Source organism: Balaenoptera borealis (genome assembly GCF_965194805.1).
Source record: "Balaenoptera borealis genome assembly, chromosome: 12".
In the NCBI taxonomy this organism is placed as follows: domain Eukaryota; kingdom Metazoa; phylum Chordata; class Mammalia; order Artiodactyla; family Balaenopteridae; genus Balaenoptera; species Balaenoptera borealis.
In genome coordinates this window covers 87,623,363-87,639,533 of record NC_138869.1, presented here as the reverse complement: position 1 = coordinate 87,639,533, position 16,171 = coordinate 87,623,363, and the positions used below count along the sequence as shown (strand labels likewise).

The 16,171-nt window shown below is 41.0% G+C and overlaps 2 protein-coding genes across 3 annotated transcripts in view; both read left to right on the top strand.

The window, feature by feature from the left end:
- The window catches only part of ZKSCAN8 (zinc finger with KRAB and SCAN domains 8), a 19,263-nt gene extending 12,618 nt beyond the window's left edge, over positions 1 to 6,645 (top strand). Inside the window, exon 6 of the mRNA XM_082346905.1 lies at positions 656 to 6,645. Within this exon, the coding sequence (XP_082203031.1) occupies positions 656 to 1,617 (962 nt within the window). The 3' untranslated portion in view covers positions 1,618 to 6,645. The remainder of the gene's footprint in view (positions 1 to 655) is intronic.
- The window catches only part of LOC309607871 (uncharacterized protein), a 25,994-nt gene continuing 12,151 nt past the window's right edge, over positions 2,329 to 16,171 (top strand). The window contains exons 1-3 of one of the 2 annotated variants that reach the window (XM_082347000.1): positions 2,329 to 2,404; positions 11,452 to 11,601; positions 14,420 to 15,505. In XM_082347000.1, the coding sequence (XP_082203126.1) occupies positions 2,376 to 2,404; positions 11,452 to 11,601; positions 14,420 to 15,287 (1,047 nt within the window). In that variant the 5' untranslated portion in view covers positions 2,329 to 2,375 and the 3' untranslated portion in view covers positions 15,288 to 15,505. The other variant, XM_082347001.1, reaches the window with a different exon arrangement.

Here is a 16,171-nt window from a genome sequence, read left to right as displayed (position 1 = left end):
AAAAGAATAAAGATATATACACATATATATGTGTAACTGAATCACTTTACTGTACACCCGAAACTAACACGACATTGTAAACCAACTATACTTCAATTAAAAAAATAAATAGAAATAAAATAACCAGAAAAAATAAATAATTTTTTTTTTTAAACAGGGCACTTTTATTCTCTAATCTAGGACTTACCTTACAGTTTGTAACGGGGTATTGGTCTCTTTGCCAGTTGGAAATTGAAATTTTTTAGTGCTCTCTGAGTTCACATAGATTTCTCTCACTTAGACCTATTGTGCTCCTCCCTTTTAATGACTGGGACTTTTTTCATTACTTTTCCACTCATTAGGTCTTTTCATAGTTCCATATTCCTTCCCACTCCCCAACTTCCACTTCTCCGTAGTTGATCCCTCCTCTACTTTAGTCCTCCTTCCATCAACCCTATTTGATGGCAGTTCTTCCCCAGTTGGTGTGTGGTACTTTTGTTTGACCCTGCTCCTTTCTCCCCATATTAACGAAGGCATTTCAGAGACAGATGGGAGCTTTGCGTTTACTTGTAGCTGTTCCAAGTGTATTTTCCTTTCCCCCATCTTTGATTTCTTTCTCCTAATATAGAGAATAGGAAGTGACTTTGGCTTGATGTTTATTACATTTTTATTCCAGGTGGTGAGACCAGGAATGAGAACAGGGAATTAGCTTCAAAACAGGTAATATCTACTGGAATCCAACCACATGGAGAGACAGCTGCCAAATGCAACGGGGATGTTATCGGGGGTCTTGAGCATGGAGAAGCCCGAGACCTTCTGGGCACAATAGAGAGGCAGCGGGGAAATCCCACCCAAGAGAGACGACATAAATGTGATGAATGTGGGAAGAGCTTTGCTCAGAGTTCAGGTCTTGTTCGCCACTGGAGAATCCACACTGGGGAGAAACCCTATCAGTGTAATGTGTGTGGTAAAGCCTTCAGTTACAGGTCAGCCCTTCTTTCCCATCAGGATATCCACAACAAAGTAAAACGCTACCACTGTAAGGAGTGTGGTAAAGCCTTCAGTCAAAACACAGGCCTGATCCTGCACCAGAGAATCCATACTGGGGAGAAGCCGTATCAGTGCAATCAGTGTGGGAAGGCTTTCAGTCAGAGTGCGGGCCTTATTCTGCACCAGAGAATCCACAGTGGGGAGAGACCCTATGAATGTAATGAGTGTGGGAAAGCTTTCAGTCATAGCTCACACCTCATCGGACATCAGAGAATCCACACTGGGGAGAAGCCCTATGAGTGTGATGAGTGTGGGAAAACCTTCAGGCGGAGCTCACATCTTATTGGCCATCAGAGAAGCCACACTGGGGAGAAACCCTACAAATGCAATGAGTGTGGGAGGGCCTTCAGTCAAAAGTCAGGCCTTATTGAACATCAGAGAATCCACACTGGAGAAAGACCCTATAAATGTAAAGAATGTGGGAAAGCTTTCAATGGGAACACTGGCCTCATTCAGCATCTGAGAATTCACACAGGGGAGAAGCCCTATCAGTGTAATGAGTGTGGGAAAGCCTTTATTCAGAGGTCAAGTCTCATTCGACATCAGAGAATCCACAGTGGAGAAAAATCTGAATCCACGGGAGTTTAGGAAAAAACTTTAGTCATAGATTGGGCATTATTCAACATTAGAGGAACCATGTGCTAGTGAGAGGTCTTTCAGTGTAATAAAAAGGCAGAAAGTTCAGCATCATTACAACCTTATCTAGGGTCAGAATTGATAGTGGTGACAAAGTTAGAATAGCTCTTCAGTAGTTTGGGCCCAGTGCCTTGATGCAGGTTGATTAGCTTGACTATCTTGGGAGGTGTCTGATGGAGTGGAGCTCCCGATGGCCTAAGGTATCCTTTAGAAGCTTAAAATAGCATTAGAGCAAGTTGCTTGTCGTGGCTTGAGGCACTTAACTTTGTCTTTTTGGTGAGTAGCTATAGGTTTGAGAGAAGCTACTCCTCCTAGTTCCTCTGCTTCTTCCCATCTGTGATCCCTTCTCCCATTTATTCCCCTAAAGGTGCACTTGTGCTCCTAATCTGATCTAAGAAGCTGCTTTAGAGTTTGAAGCAGCCTCTGTGTGAGACTTATATTTAGCTTTCTAAGATCCTAGTTCTAGGGAAATTTTTACAGACACCTCATGTGTTTATGCTTAAGTGTGCATTTTATTTTATTCTAATGCTCCTGACAGTGGAAATCCATATTCCCATGCAAACTCAGAATGCTATATTTTTAACAGCACTCCAGCATTTTTCTTCATATATCACCTTCACTGACTCCACTGAGTCATTGAGCATCCATACGTATCCTTCACCACTCCCAGTCCCAGTACCTGTGTCAGCGAGGAAGTGGACGCATTAGTGATGGTTGTGGGAATGATGCAGAGAAAGAGGTGAGTGGAGACTCAGCCCCGCTGCTCTTGAGCTTGGATGGTTGTACCTTTTGGTGACTTCTGACTCTGCTTTCCACCTTCCCACTGTACACTGTGGTACAAATAGGTGTTTACACTATCCTCGTTAAGGCATCACATGGGAAAAAAAGGAGACAGAGGTGCTTGAAGAAGACATAAAAATCCTTCCAAAGAATGTATACTCATCTCTTTTGGCCCATTACGGTACTGCTCTCTCAGGGGTCTGCACAAACCCCCTGACTAGATGGTCTACACTCTTGTGTTTACCCTGGACCCACCTCCTTAGACGGCCTCAGCATCTCACTCATTCTTCATCTGTTTCTTGCCATTAGTTTTACATATCTACAGCGGTAATCAGTTGAATACTTCACCTCACAATTCCTCATTCTTCTGAATTCTGGTGCACTCCATCTGTAATCCAGCAAAGACACAGTATTAAACTCATCATCACCAAGCACTATATTTCATCTTTGAAGCTTTCAGTATACCAAGGGATATTGTATAAAGTAATGAGGCTGGTTTAAGGTAACACCAAATATAGGTTGTCCTTTAAATTGGGCAGTTCTAGCTATTCTAGTGGTGGTATTATTCCAAGTGCTACCACTCCTCTAGATATTTGGAACATTCTCAAGATTCCCATCTAATAGACCATATAAGAAAACTCTGTTAACTCTTGAATTTCATCTCATTTTTGACCATTTGATTACTCACTTATTCACCATATTTGGAATTGAATAACTTTTGGCTGTTTCCAAAGTCGGCTGTCAGAATTGGAATTCATTCCATTAATCCTATCCAGAAGAAAATGATACACATTGTGATGAAAATTCCAAGGGAAATTATGAAATTTCACACTGTGACTATCATGAACAGGGACAGCACTTTCTAATCATGTTGTTTTATGATTGATGTTTTCAAAAATCAGTCATAAAATCATGTATCATAGAGGTCCACCTTTTGGATCATAAATTCCTTCCCTATAACATCCCTTCCCTACCCTAGTATGGCCCATATTGACCACTAATAACATCAAGGTTATCTACATCTATTTCATTGAACCATTGGTACCCACTTGTCATTTGTCATCCTGGTTTCCTTGGTTAACTTCTTCAAAACAATGCTTTTCAGTATCCTTTATTTTCTTATCTTCCCTCCTTCCTCCTCCCTCCTCCCTCCTCCCTCCTCCCTCTCCCACTTTTTGGCCTATAGATTACCATTCCTAATTCCCTTGTACTTGAAATTACAAGAAACCAGAAACAAATCTAGTTGTCTCTAGATCCTTGCTCTCCACTTTAGTTGTGCCTTATCGTCCTTAAGATACTAATTCTACCTGAGGCAAATGCTATCTGTGTACAGATATTACATAGGATGGGTACATTGTCAGAGGGAGAGTATGTGTGTGTGTGCATGTGCATGTATACACACACTCCTCCCATGTATTGATAGTTTAGGGGAACAGTTGTCTCCTATTCCAATGAAAGCTCTCAGCAGAGTACCATATTGAAATGACTGTAGATGTACCAGTTAACATCTCTTTATTCAGTGTAATGTGTAGCCAGACTTAAATCTCAGAATTACTAAGCATCTGGCAGAAATTTAAAGGAAATATGACCAGAAAGATTAGTATTATACTGGGATGCATTTGAGAAAAGAATATGACTTGAAAGAACAATATATACCAAGGCTGATTCAGCACACCTATAGAAATAGCCAAGTAGTATAAGACAGTAGAAAAAGGCTATTGTTTCTTTGGGGGCATAAGTAGAAGCCCATTCTTGGTCTCAGTTTTCACTCTTAGCATTAGAATATTGTTGATCACTCTGTATGACCTTATTTTGCTCCTAACTATGAGTGACATGCACTAAGTTCCTTTAGCCTGCATATTCTGTTTTTATGCTCTTAACCTGAAATGAACTGTTGACCAGTACTTTCTTCTCCCATCTGCAGCTTTTCATTTTAGGACCTGGTGTAATAAAGTGGTTCTTCCGTAACTGTTGCGATCCAGCATAGTCCTAGGAGAGACATCTTAGGTTTCAAAGATTTTCTCCATTGAGTAAGGTGGCAGTGCTAGAATGCAGTGATTGATTCCCATATGGAACAGTTAGTTTTACTCTTGGTTCTGAGGCTCTAGATAATAATAGCTGACATTTATTGAGCACTCACTATGTGCCAAACCCAATGTTACATATTTCTCATGCTTATGGTAGATATTATATACTCCACTGTATGGATGAGGAAACTGAGGCTTAGAGAGTTGAATGAGTTGATCAAGATCACAACTAGTAAGTAACAGAGCAGGGATTCTAACCTACAGAATCTGATTCTCAAGCCTGTGCTCCTGACAACTGGTCTGCTGTATCTCTAATGAACACCCTAACCCTGGCCAGCCATTTAAAAATTATGTATTCCTGGTTACTGAGGGAGGGAATGTGCAGTATAGTGCAAATCCATTACAGTTACTGGAAAACTGGTTGAAAATGCCATTTTGGTTTATAATTGTATCATCTTTAAATGTTGATACTTTTGATGCTTTGTAGTACTAGAAAGCTAAATTCTGCAAGGAAAACATGTTTAAAGAAGTAAAACATGTTTAAAAACTGGGAGGACAAAGCAGTAACTTATAGATTCAAGTACATTTGTCTCTAAACTGCCCCAGGGAAAGTAGCATTGTGGAGGGAAATGAAATATCCATGCCCTAAGCCAGGCAGATGGACAGTCAGGATGACACCAGTAAGTTCATCTACAGCATAAAATGTGTAAAAGCTTCAACTTTACTGCTCATTTCCAACTACCATTTTATTCTTCTGTCATTCATGGTTTTTCAAACATGTCATCCATTGTTAAACCCCGTTTCCTCATTAATCTGTTCTTAAAACTTATCCTTGTTGGCTTTTGTATTCCACTGAAATATCCTCAGAATCACCAGTGGATAAATATTAATGCCTTTTCTTAGTTCTTGTCCTTCTAGATCTATATTTCATACTCGGGAATTTCCCCTGCATCTCAGGAATTCTCCTTTGACTTGTGGGATCCTTTTTGGTCAGTTTTCTTCACTTTTAGCTTTTGTTGGTCTTTTCTTCCTCTCCACTGAGAAAATCTCCATGTCTTAATTTTATTCACTACTTTTTCTATACTCCTATTTAACCATTGTGATTGTTTACACTTACCTTCTTATATTTGAGTAACTTAATATTTCCTGCCCTGTGGGTTGTCTCTCACAGGTACTATAGGTACCTGTGAACTTTTCCACAGGTACCTATACAACTTGGTGTTTGAAAACAGAATTCATCACTCTGTCCCCAACCCCTGTTTTCCTTTTTAATAGGCATCTTTGCTTAACATCTTTACCCTGAACAGACTCACTACCCTTCATATTTCTTATCCCAATCTTAGAGTGGTCTTTTAGTCTTTTTCTGGTCTCCACCATTCATGTCCAAAATCTTGCTAAGTTGTTCCAATTCTTAGTCAGTTTTCTCCTTGAGGCTGGACTTTTTTACGTTTCTGCCATCCCTTCATATCCTTCTCTGCAGATCCATATCATCTGAGGCCCAGGTTATTGTAATTCTTTCTTTTCGGTTTACTTGCTCCCAAGATCCCCACCTTGTATGCTTCCAAGATGGTCCTCCTCAAACTCCATTTTTATGATATCTTATTTTCACTCAAGAACACCCAGCAAATAATTCCTATCAGAGCAATGATGTTCAAAGTTCTCCATTACCTTGCCCTCCATACTTAATCTGCCTCAGCTTCATTACTCTCTAGCATATTCACCTTGATTTATCATGGTTAAACTTCCTGTGACCTTCCACTGTTGTCTTATAAGCCCTTGCCTCTGTGCCTTTCTCATGCTGTTCCTTTTGCTTAGATTTCTCTTTGGCCCCAGCTCATGTTCATTACTCCCTTCAAAGCCTAGCTTCCATTACATCTTCTGAATGAGCTCTCCCTGACGATTTCACCTCACACTGAGACCTCCCTTATTCTGTGCTGCCTCAGCACTGATCCTTTGAGTTTGTACTAAGGTCCATGCACTTACTAATATGTTGTTTTGTAATTATTTTCTAGCATTCTGTATTGTAGTTTCACATTTGTATTTATTTCCCAAGTTAAATTGTAAGCTCCTTGAGGGCAGGAATAATAACTTTTACATTTGTATCTTTGCACCCCTTAGTGCCTAGTACAGTGCTGAGCACATAGTAGGCGTTTAATAAATGCTTGTCGAATTATTGTGTGGATTATTTTTTTATATACAGGAATTTTTACACTGCTTTTGAGGATATATGTCTTCTTATTTTGTGCACAGACCCATTTCCATTGTACATCAATAACTGCCTATACCTAAGATTAAAGACCAAAAAATTCAACTTTAGAAGGGTATGTGTGAAAAGTTGAAATGTGAAGCTTTCTATTTGTTTGGTCAGAGTTATTTATTGGTTAAGAAAGAAAATAGGAAGCTCTAAAGATTACTGTTTATCATTGCAAAAGTGCTTGAGAATAGGCTTTTGTATCTCAAGTTAGACCAGTGGTTCTCAACTGGAGAAATCTGGCAACGTCTGGAGACAATTTCGGTTGTACCTTTAGTGGATGGCTGGGATACCACTGGCATCTAGTGTTAGAGGCTAGAGATGTTGCTAAACATACTGCGTGCACAGGACAACCCCCACAACAAAAGAATTATCAAGCTCCGTATGTTTAATAGTGCCAAGGTTGAGAAACCCTGGCCTAGATGTATTTAAGGTAAATAGAAAAAAGAAGAGAGACGAAATACTAGATTTTTTTACAATTAGAAAAATTAGCTATGCCAAGTTTTATGAGAATCCTAAGTGTTTATATATTTTGTAGTTTGTAAGATTACAAAAAGCCTTAATGTTTGGAGTTTACAGCAACATACCGGTATGTTTTAAGATTGCTTTCAGCATCAAATCTGCCTCCATCCTTTATACCAAGTGGAAGATGTTGTAGGAGTACAAGTCTAGTTTTAGCCTTCTATATCTTGGTTCATTACATAAAATACAAGGTAAAACACTGGGGCCTATCTCTTTAGCAGAGGGCCTGCAACTTACCAAAGATTTAGCTTTGGGGACAACACATGACCCTTGACAGTCCCTTGGACAGCCACTAGACAGGAATAACTGCCAACTTCCCAAGGAAACCCCAAGCCAGAACGTTGTCAAAGTTTGCCAAGTATTAAAATACATTCCCACTTAAGTTTTTAACATACTCTGTTAATCCTACTTAAACACATGTAGGGGGAAATATTAGTAGGAAATTTAGTTAATTAGGAAATTGAGTAGTGTAAAAGAAGACTTTCTAAAAACTAGTCTCCTTTTGTAACTCAATGGTACTTCCTTCAACAGGTTTAAAAAGTAACGATCCCAGAGTTAGAAAAATCGGTTTATGTAATACAGCAAAGAAATAACTGCGTTAATCTGTTGTGTTTACTCATACAGTCTATAGAATGCTAGGTTTGGAAGTGACTTTTGAGATCATTTTCCAGCCCGTTATTCTGTAAATGAAGGTCCAGAGAGGTCATGTGGCTTGCACCAGGTCACCCATTAAGTTAGTGGTACAGGTGAAAATAGAATCCAGGCTTCCTGAGGCTTTGCCTATTTCTTTTTTGGCTAATCATGACCCTTGTTTTATGTTCTTGATTCATACTATGCCGTGGGATGTATTCATACTTATTGCCTCCACTTGTAGTGTTTCATTTTAGGAATTATTCCTTTTATCAGCTTGTATGTCCAAACGAGTATACTGACTGGTGTCTTGAGTTAAATTCTTTAATAAACGACTCAATAGTCCAAGGGATTTTGCAGTACCGCCGCCCTTTTGAAAGTCCTGCCCTCTCAGGTCTGGTTCCTAATCTTGGAGAAAGCACATAGAATGTGCAGCATTGGCTTCAGACTGCTAATAGTGAAGACCAGAGCTCTTAGGGTCCTGTGTGTCAGTTTTAGGAATCCTGTAGGGCCCACACTGGAGATACTGCCCTTTCCCAGCTGCAGTGTCTTTAAATTCCAATATTCGAGGGTGACCCTACCCTGGGTAAAATCAGGAAGCAAAAAATCACCTTCGTGACGGGTGAGACAGGAATTCGGAGTCTTTCAAAGACTCGGGGCAGAGGAGCTCCCAGGAATGACTTAGTAGGGACCAGAGCCCACGACGGCCTGCCTGGGTACAAGCTAGGCCCCGCCCCGGAAGTGCAGAGAGGAACTTCCGCCCGCGGGGAGCTCTCGGAGCAGGTTGCTGCTCAGGCGGCTGTAGCGTGCTCTGCGTTTGGGCGGTGGCGTGGTGGACGTTGCTCAGCTGCAACCCCTCGGATTCCCTCTCCTTGGTCGGGCCGGGGTGGAGCGTTGGCATGAACCCCGAGAGGCGGTCCTGGGACGGTGGGCACTAAGCCCAGATGCAACCCTCCAGGGAAGGGTTTTTCTCGCGATTTAGTGCTGCTGGGGTCCACATTTGGACTACTTCTCTCGGGATTATAACCCCTGTCGTTCCTGAGGTCTTCAGAGATTTATTGAGTCACATTAACAACGTGTACCCCTGGTACATTTGGAATCAATGCCCACCAGACCCCTCAGCTTGCCATTCCAAACAAAAGGGAGAAACTGCAAATGATTGGAAGTATTAGGAGCTCTACATTTAGGAGAGGTTTCCTCTTCCACATCTGCGTTTCGTGCCCACAGTTCCTTTAGAATGCAGAATACATCTCTGTATTTCAGCTTGGCAATAAATAATCGCCCTTCCCCTTTAGCAGTAACTTTTCCGTCCACACGTGTGCAGACCCGCCTACCGGCAACGGCGGTGCTGTTCTCTCCCGACGCACGTCTCCAGGCCCTCTCCCGGTAGTGCTCCGAGGCAATGGCAAGGAGATTCCTGTGGCACAGGGCCACGCCTGCTAATCCCAGTTTGTGATCTGACAGCCCTTCTTTGCAAGTTAGCCCCTTATTTGACATGGCTTTCTTTTTTTTTTTTTTTTTTCCTCCCATTACCCTTAGTAATTAGTGTAACAGCTATGGCAATCTGCTTTTTCTTTGAGTAAATTAATGTTTCTTTTACAGAAGTATTCCGGAAAAGGGAGGCCCTCAAGAGAAATCTTACTGAATTGCAGACTCTCCAGTTAACAAGAAAGCTGCATGTATGCATTTTTAGAAGAGCTGCTTTTGCTGGTTCCAAGGATTCTGTTACTAGAAAACTGCTCTGAGCTGGCTCCAGCAGCTCGGTTGACAATGGCTGAGTCCAGTTCCTGACTATTCTGATGAGGAATGCCAGGTCTGGGTATGGGAGTGGCATTGGGGGGAGAGGGTCTTTGGGAAAGTGGCTAAGCTGGAGGACCTCAAGAGGGAGTAGGGTGAACCTAGACAAGAGGGCAGCAAAGGAGAGGTATTATCAAGTCATCTTAAAACTTTTAGCCTCTTAGTGATTCTTCTCTTTTTTTCCTACGTTTTATGTAAGCAAGTCTAAAGTCAGACTGTGATAGTGGCCAAATAACTTAATCTCTGTGCTTCCATTTCCTGGTCTGTAAATGAGGATGATAGAAGCAACTGCCTTTTACATTACATGAACATTACCTGGTACATAAGAAATGCTATCTAGATATTTGTTGTAATTATTTCTTCCTCTCCTTACCTTCCTGGGACTTGGCCTGCTCTGCTGATTTATTTGTTTATACAGTTATTCCCTCATAATTTCACGTGTTTAATTTTTTCTAGGTCCCAGTTCTTGCACACAGTCAAGAAGTGATCTATTAATAAATGTCAGCTCTGGCAGCAGAAGGAGAACCACTGTCTCTCCGGCTCCTAACCAGGAATACACTATTGAAATATTAATTACAGGGACCCTTCTCCCTACAGGAGAGTTGTTAAGTGTTAAACTTTGACATTCTATAGTTTTCTGAAGGTTCTGGATGTAAGGGACCTGAGGACACTTTTTTTTTCTTAAGCTTCTGCTTAATGAGATCAGCATAACTGTGTGGTTATGAATGCTCAGCAATCTGGTTAAGTTCAAAATGAGGGTGGAACAGTAGGGAATCCAGCTCAGCTCTGCCAATTCCACGACTTTTATTATTCAGAAGTTCCCCCTTTGCTGTCTGTTGTCTGAGCTATAAGTTGTAAGTATATTTTCCATTTTTTATTTTTTTTTTCACTCTACTTAAGTGGGTTTTTTTGTTTTACCTTGCCGGAGTATGGATTCTTTGTGTGTGTGGTCAAATTTATCAATCTTTTCATTTATGGCCTCTGGATTTTGGTTCGTAATTAGAAAGAAAGGGCTTCCTACTCTGAAGTTACAAAAGACTTCTCCCATGTTTTCCTCTGGCACTTGTATGGTTTCATTTATAACATTTACAACTTCTATTTATTTGAAATATTTACCGGTGTACAGAGTGAGGTCGGAATCCAATTTAATGTTTTTCCAGATGATTACCCAGTTCTCCGCATACATTTATTGAAAAGTCTATTCATCTTTTTCTTACTGATTGGCTACCTTTATTATATGCTAGATTTCTGCCTGTGATTGCATCTATTTCTGGACCTTCTATTCTGAATTATTTGTTTATCTCATTCACCAGTGCCACACTGTTTAATTATTGAGGCTTTATAATATGTTTAAAATTCTTTAGGACAAGTGCCCCTTCATTGCCCTTCTTTTTCAGTTTTCCCAGGCAGAGTCTTGCTTGTTTAGTTTTCTATGTGAACTTTAAAATCTACTTATTAAAAAGTTCGTATTTTTATTGGAATAGTGTTAAATTTACAAATTAACATAGGGATTATTTTCTAAGACCTAAGCCTTGAGATACCATTCGCTGGTTCTGTTGGGAGGGAAATGGAAGGAGTTGGGACTGTAACAGATCTAGGTTCAAATTCCACCTCAGCTCTTTTATTAGTTGTCCAACCTCAGAAAACTTACCTGCTTCTTAGATTTCTTATATATGAGAGGATGACTGTAACGTCTGCCCTGCAGGATTAAAGGAGCTAAAAAGCCTAAAATGCCTTTTTCTGTGTAAATAGAATCCTTTCCACTCTTGCTCCCTTCAGGTCCTCAGCTCATGAACCACTGAGAGGGAAGCCTCCAGGATCCCAGAGCGGACCACCAGGTGCCTGGGGCGGGGTTCCGCGGAAGTCGACCTCTCCTAGCCAGTGCGGGCGTCAGAGGACCTGTCGGTTCATCAAATCACGGTTTTCCAGGTGAGACCTCTCTCGTCTTTCTCCTTGGGTTTGGATTGAGCTGTAGGGCGAAGAGCAGCAGAGAGGGTTACTACGCGCTGCACCTCGTTGCCTCACACCTGCCCCTCTACCTTGCGCCCCGACCCTTTTCTTCCCCTCACCCTGCCGCCCCTCCCCTTTCCCCGCCTTCTTCGCACACTCCTCCCTTCTCTTTTACTATCTTTTCCTTTCTCTCTTCCCACGGCTTCTTCTTCTGTCCTTTCCTTCCTCCCTCTCCTCTGGGCCGTTGCCACACTGGCATTGCCGACTCCCCCAGAGACCCCCGAGTTCCCCAACAGCGTCTGGGAGGCTCGCAGGACTGACAATCGCTGGAGTGACCCTCCTCGCTTTTCTGGCGGAGCCGACTTCCAGGCGGGTGTGGGGAGGTGGAGGAGACTTTCTTTTCTCTTGGCTGTGTGCCCTCAGCTCTCCTTTGTTCTGATAACCTTAGTTATCAGACGATTGACGAGTGACGGACACCTGGCAATTTTATTTAGATGTTCTTGAAATACTGTCATTTTGCCTCAAAGGAAAAAATCAGTTTAGCTGAATGCTCTACTCATGGAAACTCCTTTCTTTTGGTATCTATATCGCATTCCCCTCTGCCTCCAACCTTTTTCTTCTGTTTAAATGATGAAAGCAAATGTCCCTCTTTCTTCTTGATAGCTTTTCTTTGGAATTAAAGATCTTAAGGTATCTGATAACAGCTCAGAAAGGTAACTTTATACATATTTGTAGCCCTTAAGATAATTTATCCAGAAAAAATACTGTATTTATTATCCTTTGTAGTTGCCTAAAGTCAATATCAGCAGTTTGGGGCTGTGAGGGGAATATATTAGGGAAAAGAAGGCACATTGAGGCAGTCACAGGAAAGGCTAATTCAAGTGTGAGCAAGCTACAGACCAGAAGGGGTTTGGGTAGGACTAGGGGTTCTCTGTGTTTTGCTAAGGGCAAAGCGACTTGCACCACATGCTTCCATGGTAGCCATGTTTCTGGACTCTGGGCAAGGGTTCATTTGCATGTGACCTGTGCACTGAGTTAGCCTTTTTCAGTGTTGCCAAGGAGCTACTGTTCAGAGAAACTTGATAGAACAACATCACTTAGAAATGGTACAGTTCCTAAGCCATGGAAGGTATAGTGTCCATATGAAAGTAAACCTGTGACTGATTTGTGGGGCTCGAAACTGGATTAAGGAAATCAGAGGCTTAAAAAGTACATGTTTGTATAAAGAAATATTGGAAAGACACAAGAAGCTAATAAAATTGATTACCTATGGAGGTGGCAAACTGAGGGAATCAGAGTGGAAACAAGTCTTCTTTTTGTATATCTTTTGAGACCATTTTGACTTTTGAATTGTATATTACCTATTCAAAAACATAGACAAATTTTTAAATAAAATTCTTAGGATACTTTCTGATCTCTGGGCATTTTAGATTAACAGAAAAATTGTGAAGATAGTACAGAGAGTTCTTATATCCCCCCACACCCAGTTTCCTTTTCTTTTTTTTTTTGGCTGCGCCACGTGGCATGTAAAATCGTAGTTCCCCAACCAGGGATCAAACCTGTGCCCACTGCATTGAAAGCATGGATTCTTAACCACTGGATCACCAGGGAAGTCCCCAGTTTCCCCTGTTATTAACATCTTACATTATATAGAATACTTGTCACAACTATTGAGTTACTATTGCCTATTATTATTAAAGTCCATACTTTATTCACGCTTCCTTAATTTTTACATAATGTTCTTTTTTCTAGTCCAGGATCCCATCCAGCATACCATATTACACTTAATTGTCATGTCTCCATAGGCTCCTCTTGGCTGTGACAGTTTCTCAGACTTTCCTTGTTTTTGATGACTTTGACAGTTTTGAGGAGTACTTTCAGGTTTTTTGTAGAATGTTACTCAATTGAAATTTGACTGATGTTTTTCTCATTGTCATGCTTAGGTTAGAGGTTTGGGGGTGTTGACTTATCACTGTTGAGACATAAAACAATTTGTAAGATGGAAAAAGGCAGAGGGGGATAATTTGTGTAATTTGAGTTTGAAGCAAAAGTTTTATTAAGTTTGGAGATAGAATTGAGTTTGTTCCCAGGGGATAAGAGAGTGGGAGCAATCCAACAAGTTATCCACACATTGGTCTGAATTATAAAGATGGAGTGGATCCTTCTTTGGAGAGATAAAGGGTCTGTTCTGTCACAGTTCCAGAGAAGACAAAGCACCCCTGTTGCTAAGATACTGTCTGTCATAGCAACATCAGCTGCAGCAATAGTAGAGGTAGCAGTAGACAGAGCTTCTTTTATCTTCATGTCTCTCTTCCAACCCAAATAGTGTGGACTTGTGTGAGTGGTAAAACACAACGATGATGTTATTGTCATTTTTCCCAAACTAATTAATTATCAGTTGAATTTCTGGTTTTTTGCCTTCTCTATTCCTGTGCTCCTTCATCTGCTCTGCTATCTGAAAATCTCTGCAACTCCTATCTTGTTTCCCAATTTAATTAAATATGATAAAAAGTCTTAAGTAGAAACTATCTATTATTTTATATGCTCACTTATATCCCAGATTTTGTGCTTTAAATACCTTTATAAAGGGTAGACTTAAATAGTTATTTGAGTCAGGTGTTCATTCCAATAGTTCTGTGGTGGTACAGACTGAAGAAAAACATATGATCTGGCCACCGTGTGATCGGTATGTCCTGGGTTTGTGGAACATGTTTGAGAGTCCTAGTTTAGTCTTTATTACATCATATTGCTTTAGCATCAGGGAATAAATTACATTTGAAAGGTCTGTTTATTTCAGGAATCAAGGCCAAAGGTATGAACAAGGTGTCAATTCTGAAGGGAAGATTTTTGTAAGGATGGACCCACACCCGAAGGTCCCCAGCATATATGATAGGGATACTTTACAGATTCCTGAGAATAAAAAAGCTTTTCAGTATGAGAACCAGTTAGAAAGGCATGAGGACAAGCCTGAAGAAGAAAGATGGTATAAATGCAGTGAGTGTGGAAAGAAGTTTGCCCAGAGCTCAAGCCTTGTTCGACATCGGAGAGTCCACACCGGAGAGAAACCCTATGAGTGTGATCACTGTGGAAAAGCCTTCAATGCACGCTCAACCCTCACTGTGCATGAAAGGATCCACACTGGTGAGAAACCCTATACTTGTAATGAGTGTAGGAAAGCATTCAGTGTGAGGGCGCACCTGATTATACATCAGAGAATCCACAATGGAGAGAAACCCTATGAATGTAATGAATGTGGCAGAGCATTTAGTGTGAGCTCAGACCTCATCAAACATCAGAGAATCCACTCTGGTGAGAAACCTTATGAGTGTGATGAGTGTGGGAAAGCCTTCAGCGTGAGCTCAGACCTCATCAAACATCAGAGAATCCACACAGGAGAGAAGCCGTATGAGTGTAAGGAGTGTGGGAAGGCCTTCTATGTGAACTCAGCCCTTATTAATCACCAGAGGATTCATTCTGGAGAAAAGCCCTATAAGTGTGGAGAATGCAGGAAAGCATTCAGCCAGATCTCAACTCTTATTCTTCATCAAAGAATCCATACTGGAGAGAAACCATACGAGTGTGACGAGTGTGGGAAAGCATTCCGTGGGAGCTCTAATCTTACTAAACACCAGAAAATACATGCCAAAGGAAAGTGTCATCAGTGACTTACATGGTGAAGATATTACAAAGGCCTTTTTTTTTAATATCAGAAGTTGTCACCAAAGGAAGGGTACGGTAAAAGTTAATGTTTTAATTGACACTTCGTTTCTTGGAATATCGAAGAAGTGAGAAGTCAGTGAAAAAGGACTCCATCATCGTAATGATTGATTTAAGTCTCTAAGACCGCATCTACTTCTGAGAATGCAGTTTTACAACTCATAAGGTAAATTATACCATAATGTAGTTTGTTATGTTTTAGTAAGAGCAACTTCAGTATTTCAAACATGATTTTTCCTTTTCTTACGTGCAAGCCTTTTGTTTTTGTTGTTGCTACCAGTATTATAGGTGAAACATTAAATTTTGAAATTGGAAGTAATGTTGGTTGGTGAGACAGGGACTACATATCCTCATTGAATCTGCAAATAACTAACCTATTGGTCTTGATTTCTTTGGCTTTGATGTACTACTATGCTCTTAGAGATGGTTAGATGAGTTAGTGACCTCGTGGCAGAAGGCATACTCTCTCTTTTTAGCTAGGAATCCCAACTGATAGTTCTCCAAGGTTATTCTTTTTTTTTTTTTTTTTTTTTTGACCATGCCATGCGGCTTGCAGGATTTTAGTTCCCCAACCAGGGATCAAACTCTGGCCCTCTGCAGTGAAGGGGCTGAGTCCTAACCACTGAACCGCCAGGGAATTCCCTCTTCAAGGTTATTCTTGCTTAGTTAAAGCCCCAGACCTGGGTAAGACTCCACACTCCCAACGCAGGGGCCCAGGTTCAATCCCTGATCAGGGAACTAGATCCCACATGCTGCAACTAAGAGTTCGAATGCCACAACTAAAGATCCCGCATGCTGCAACGAAGATCCCATGTGCTGCAGCCAAGACCCA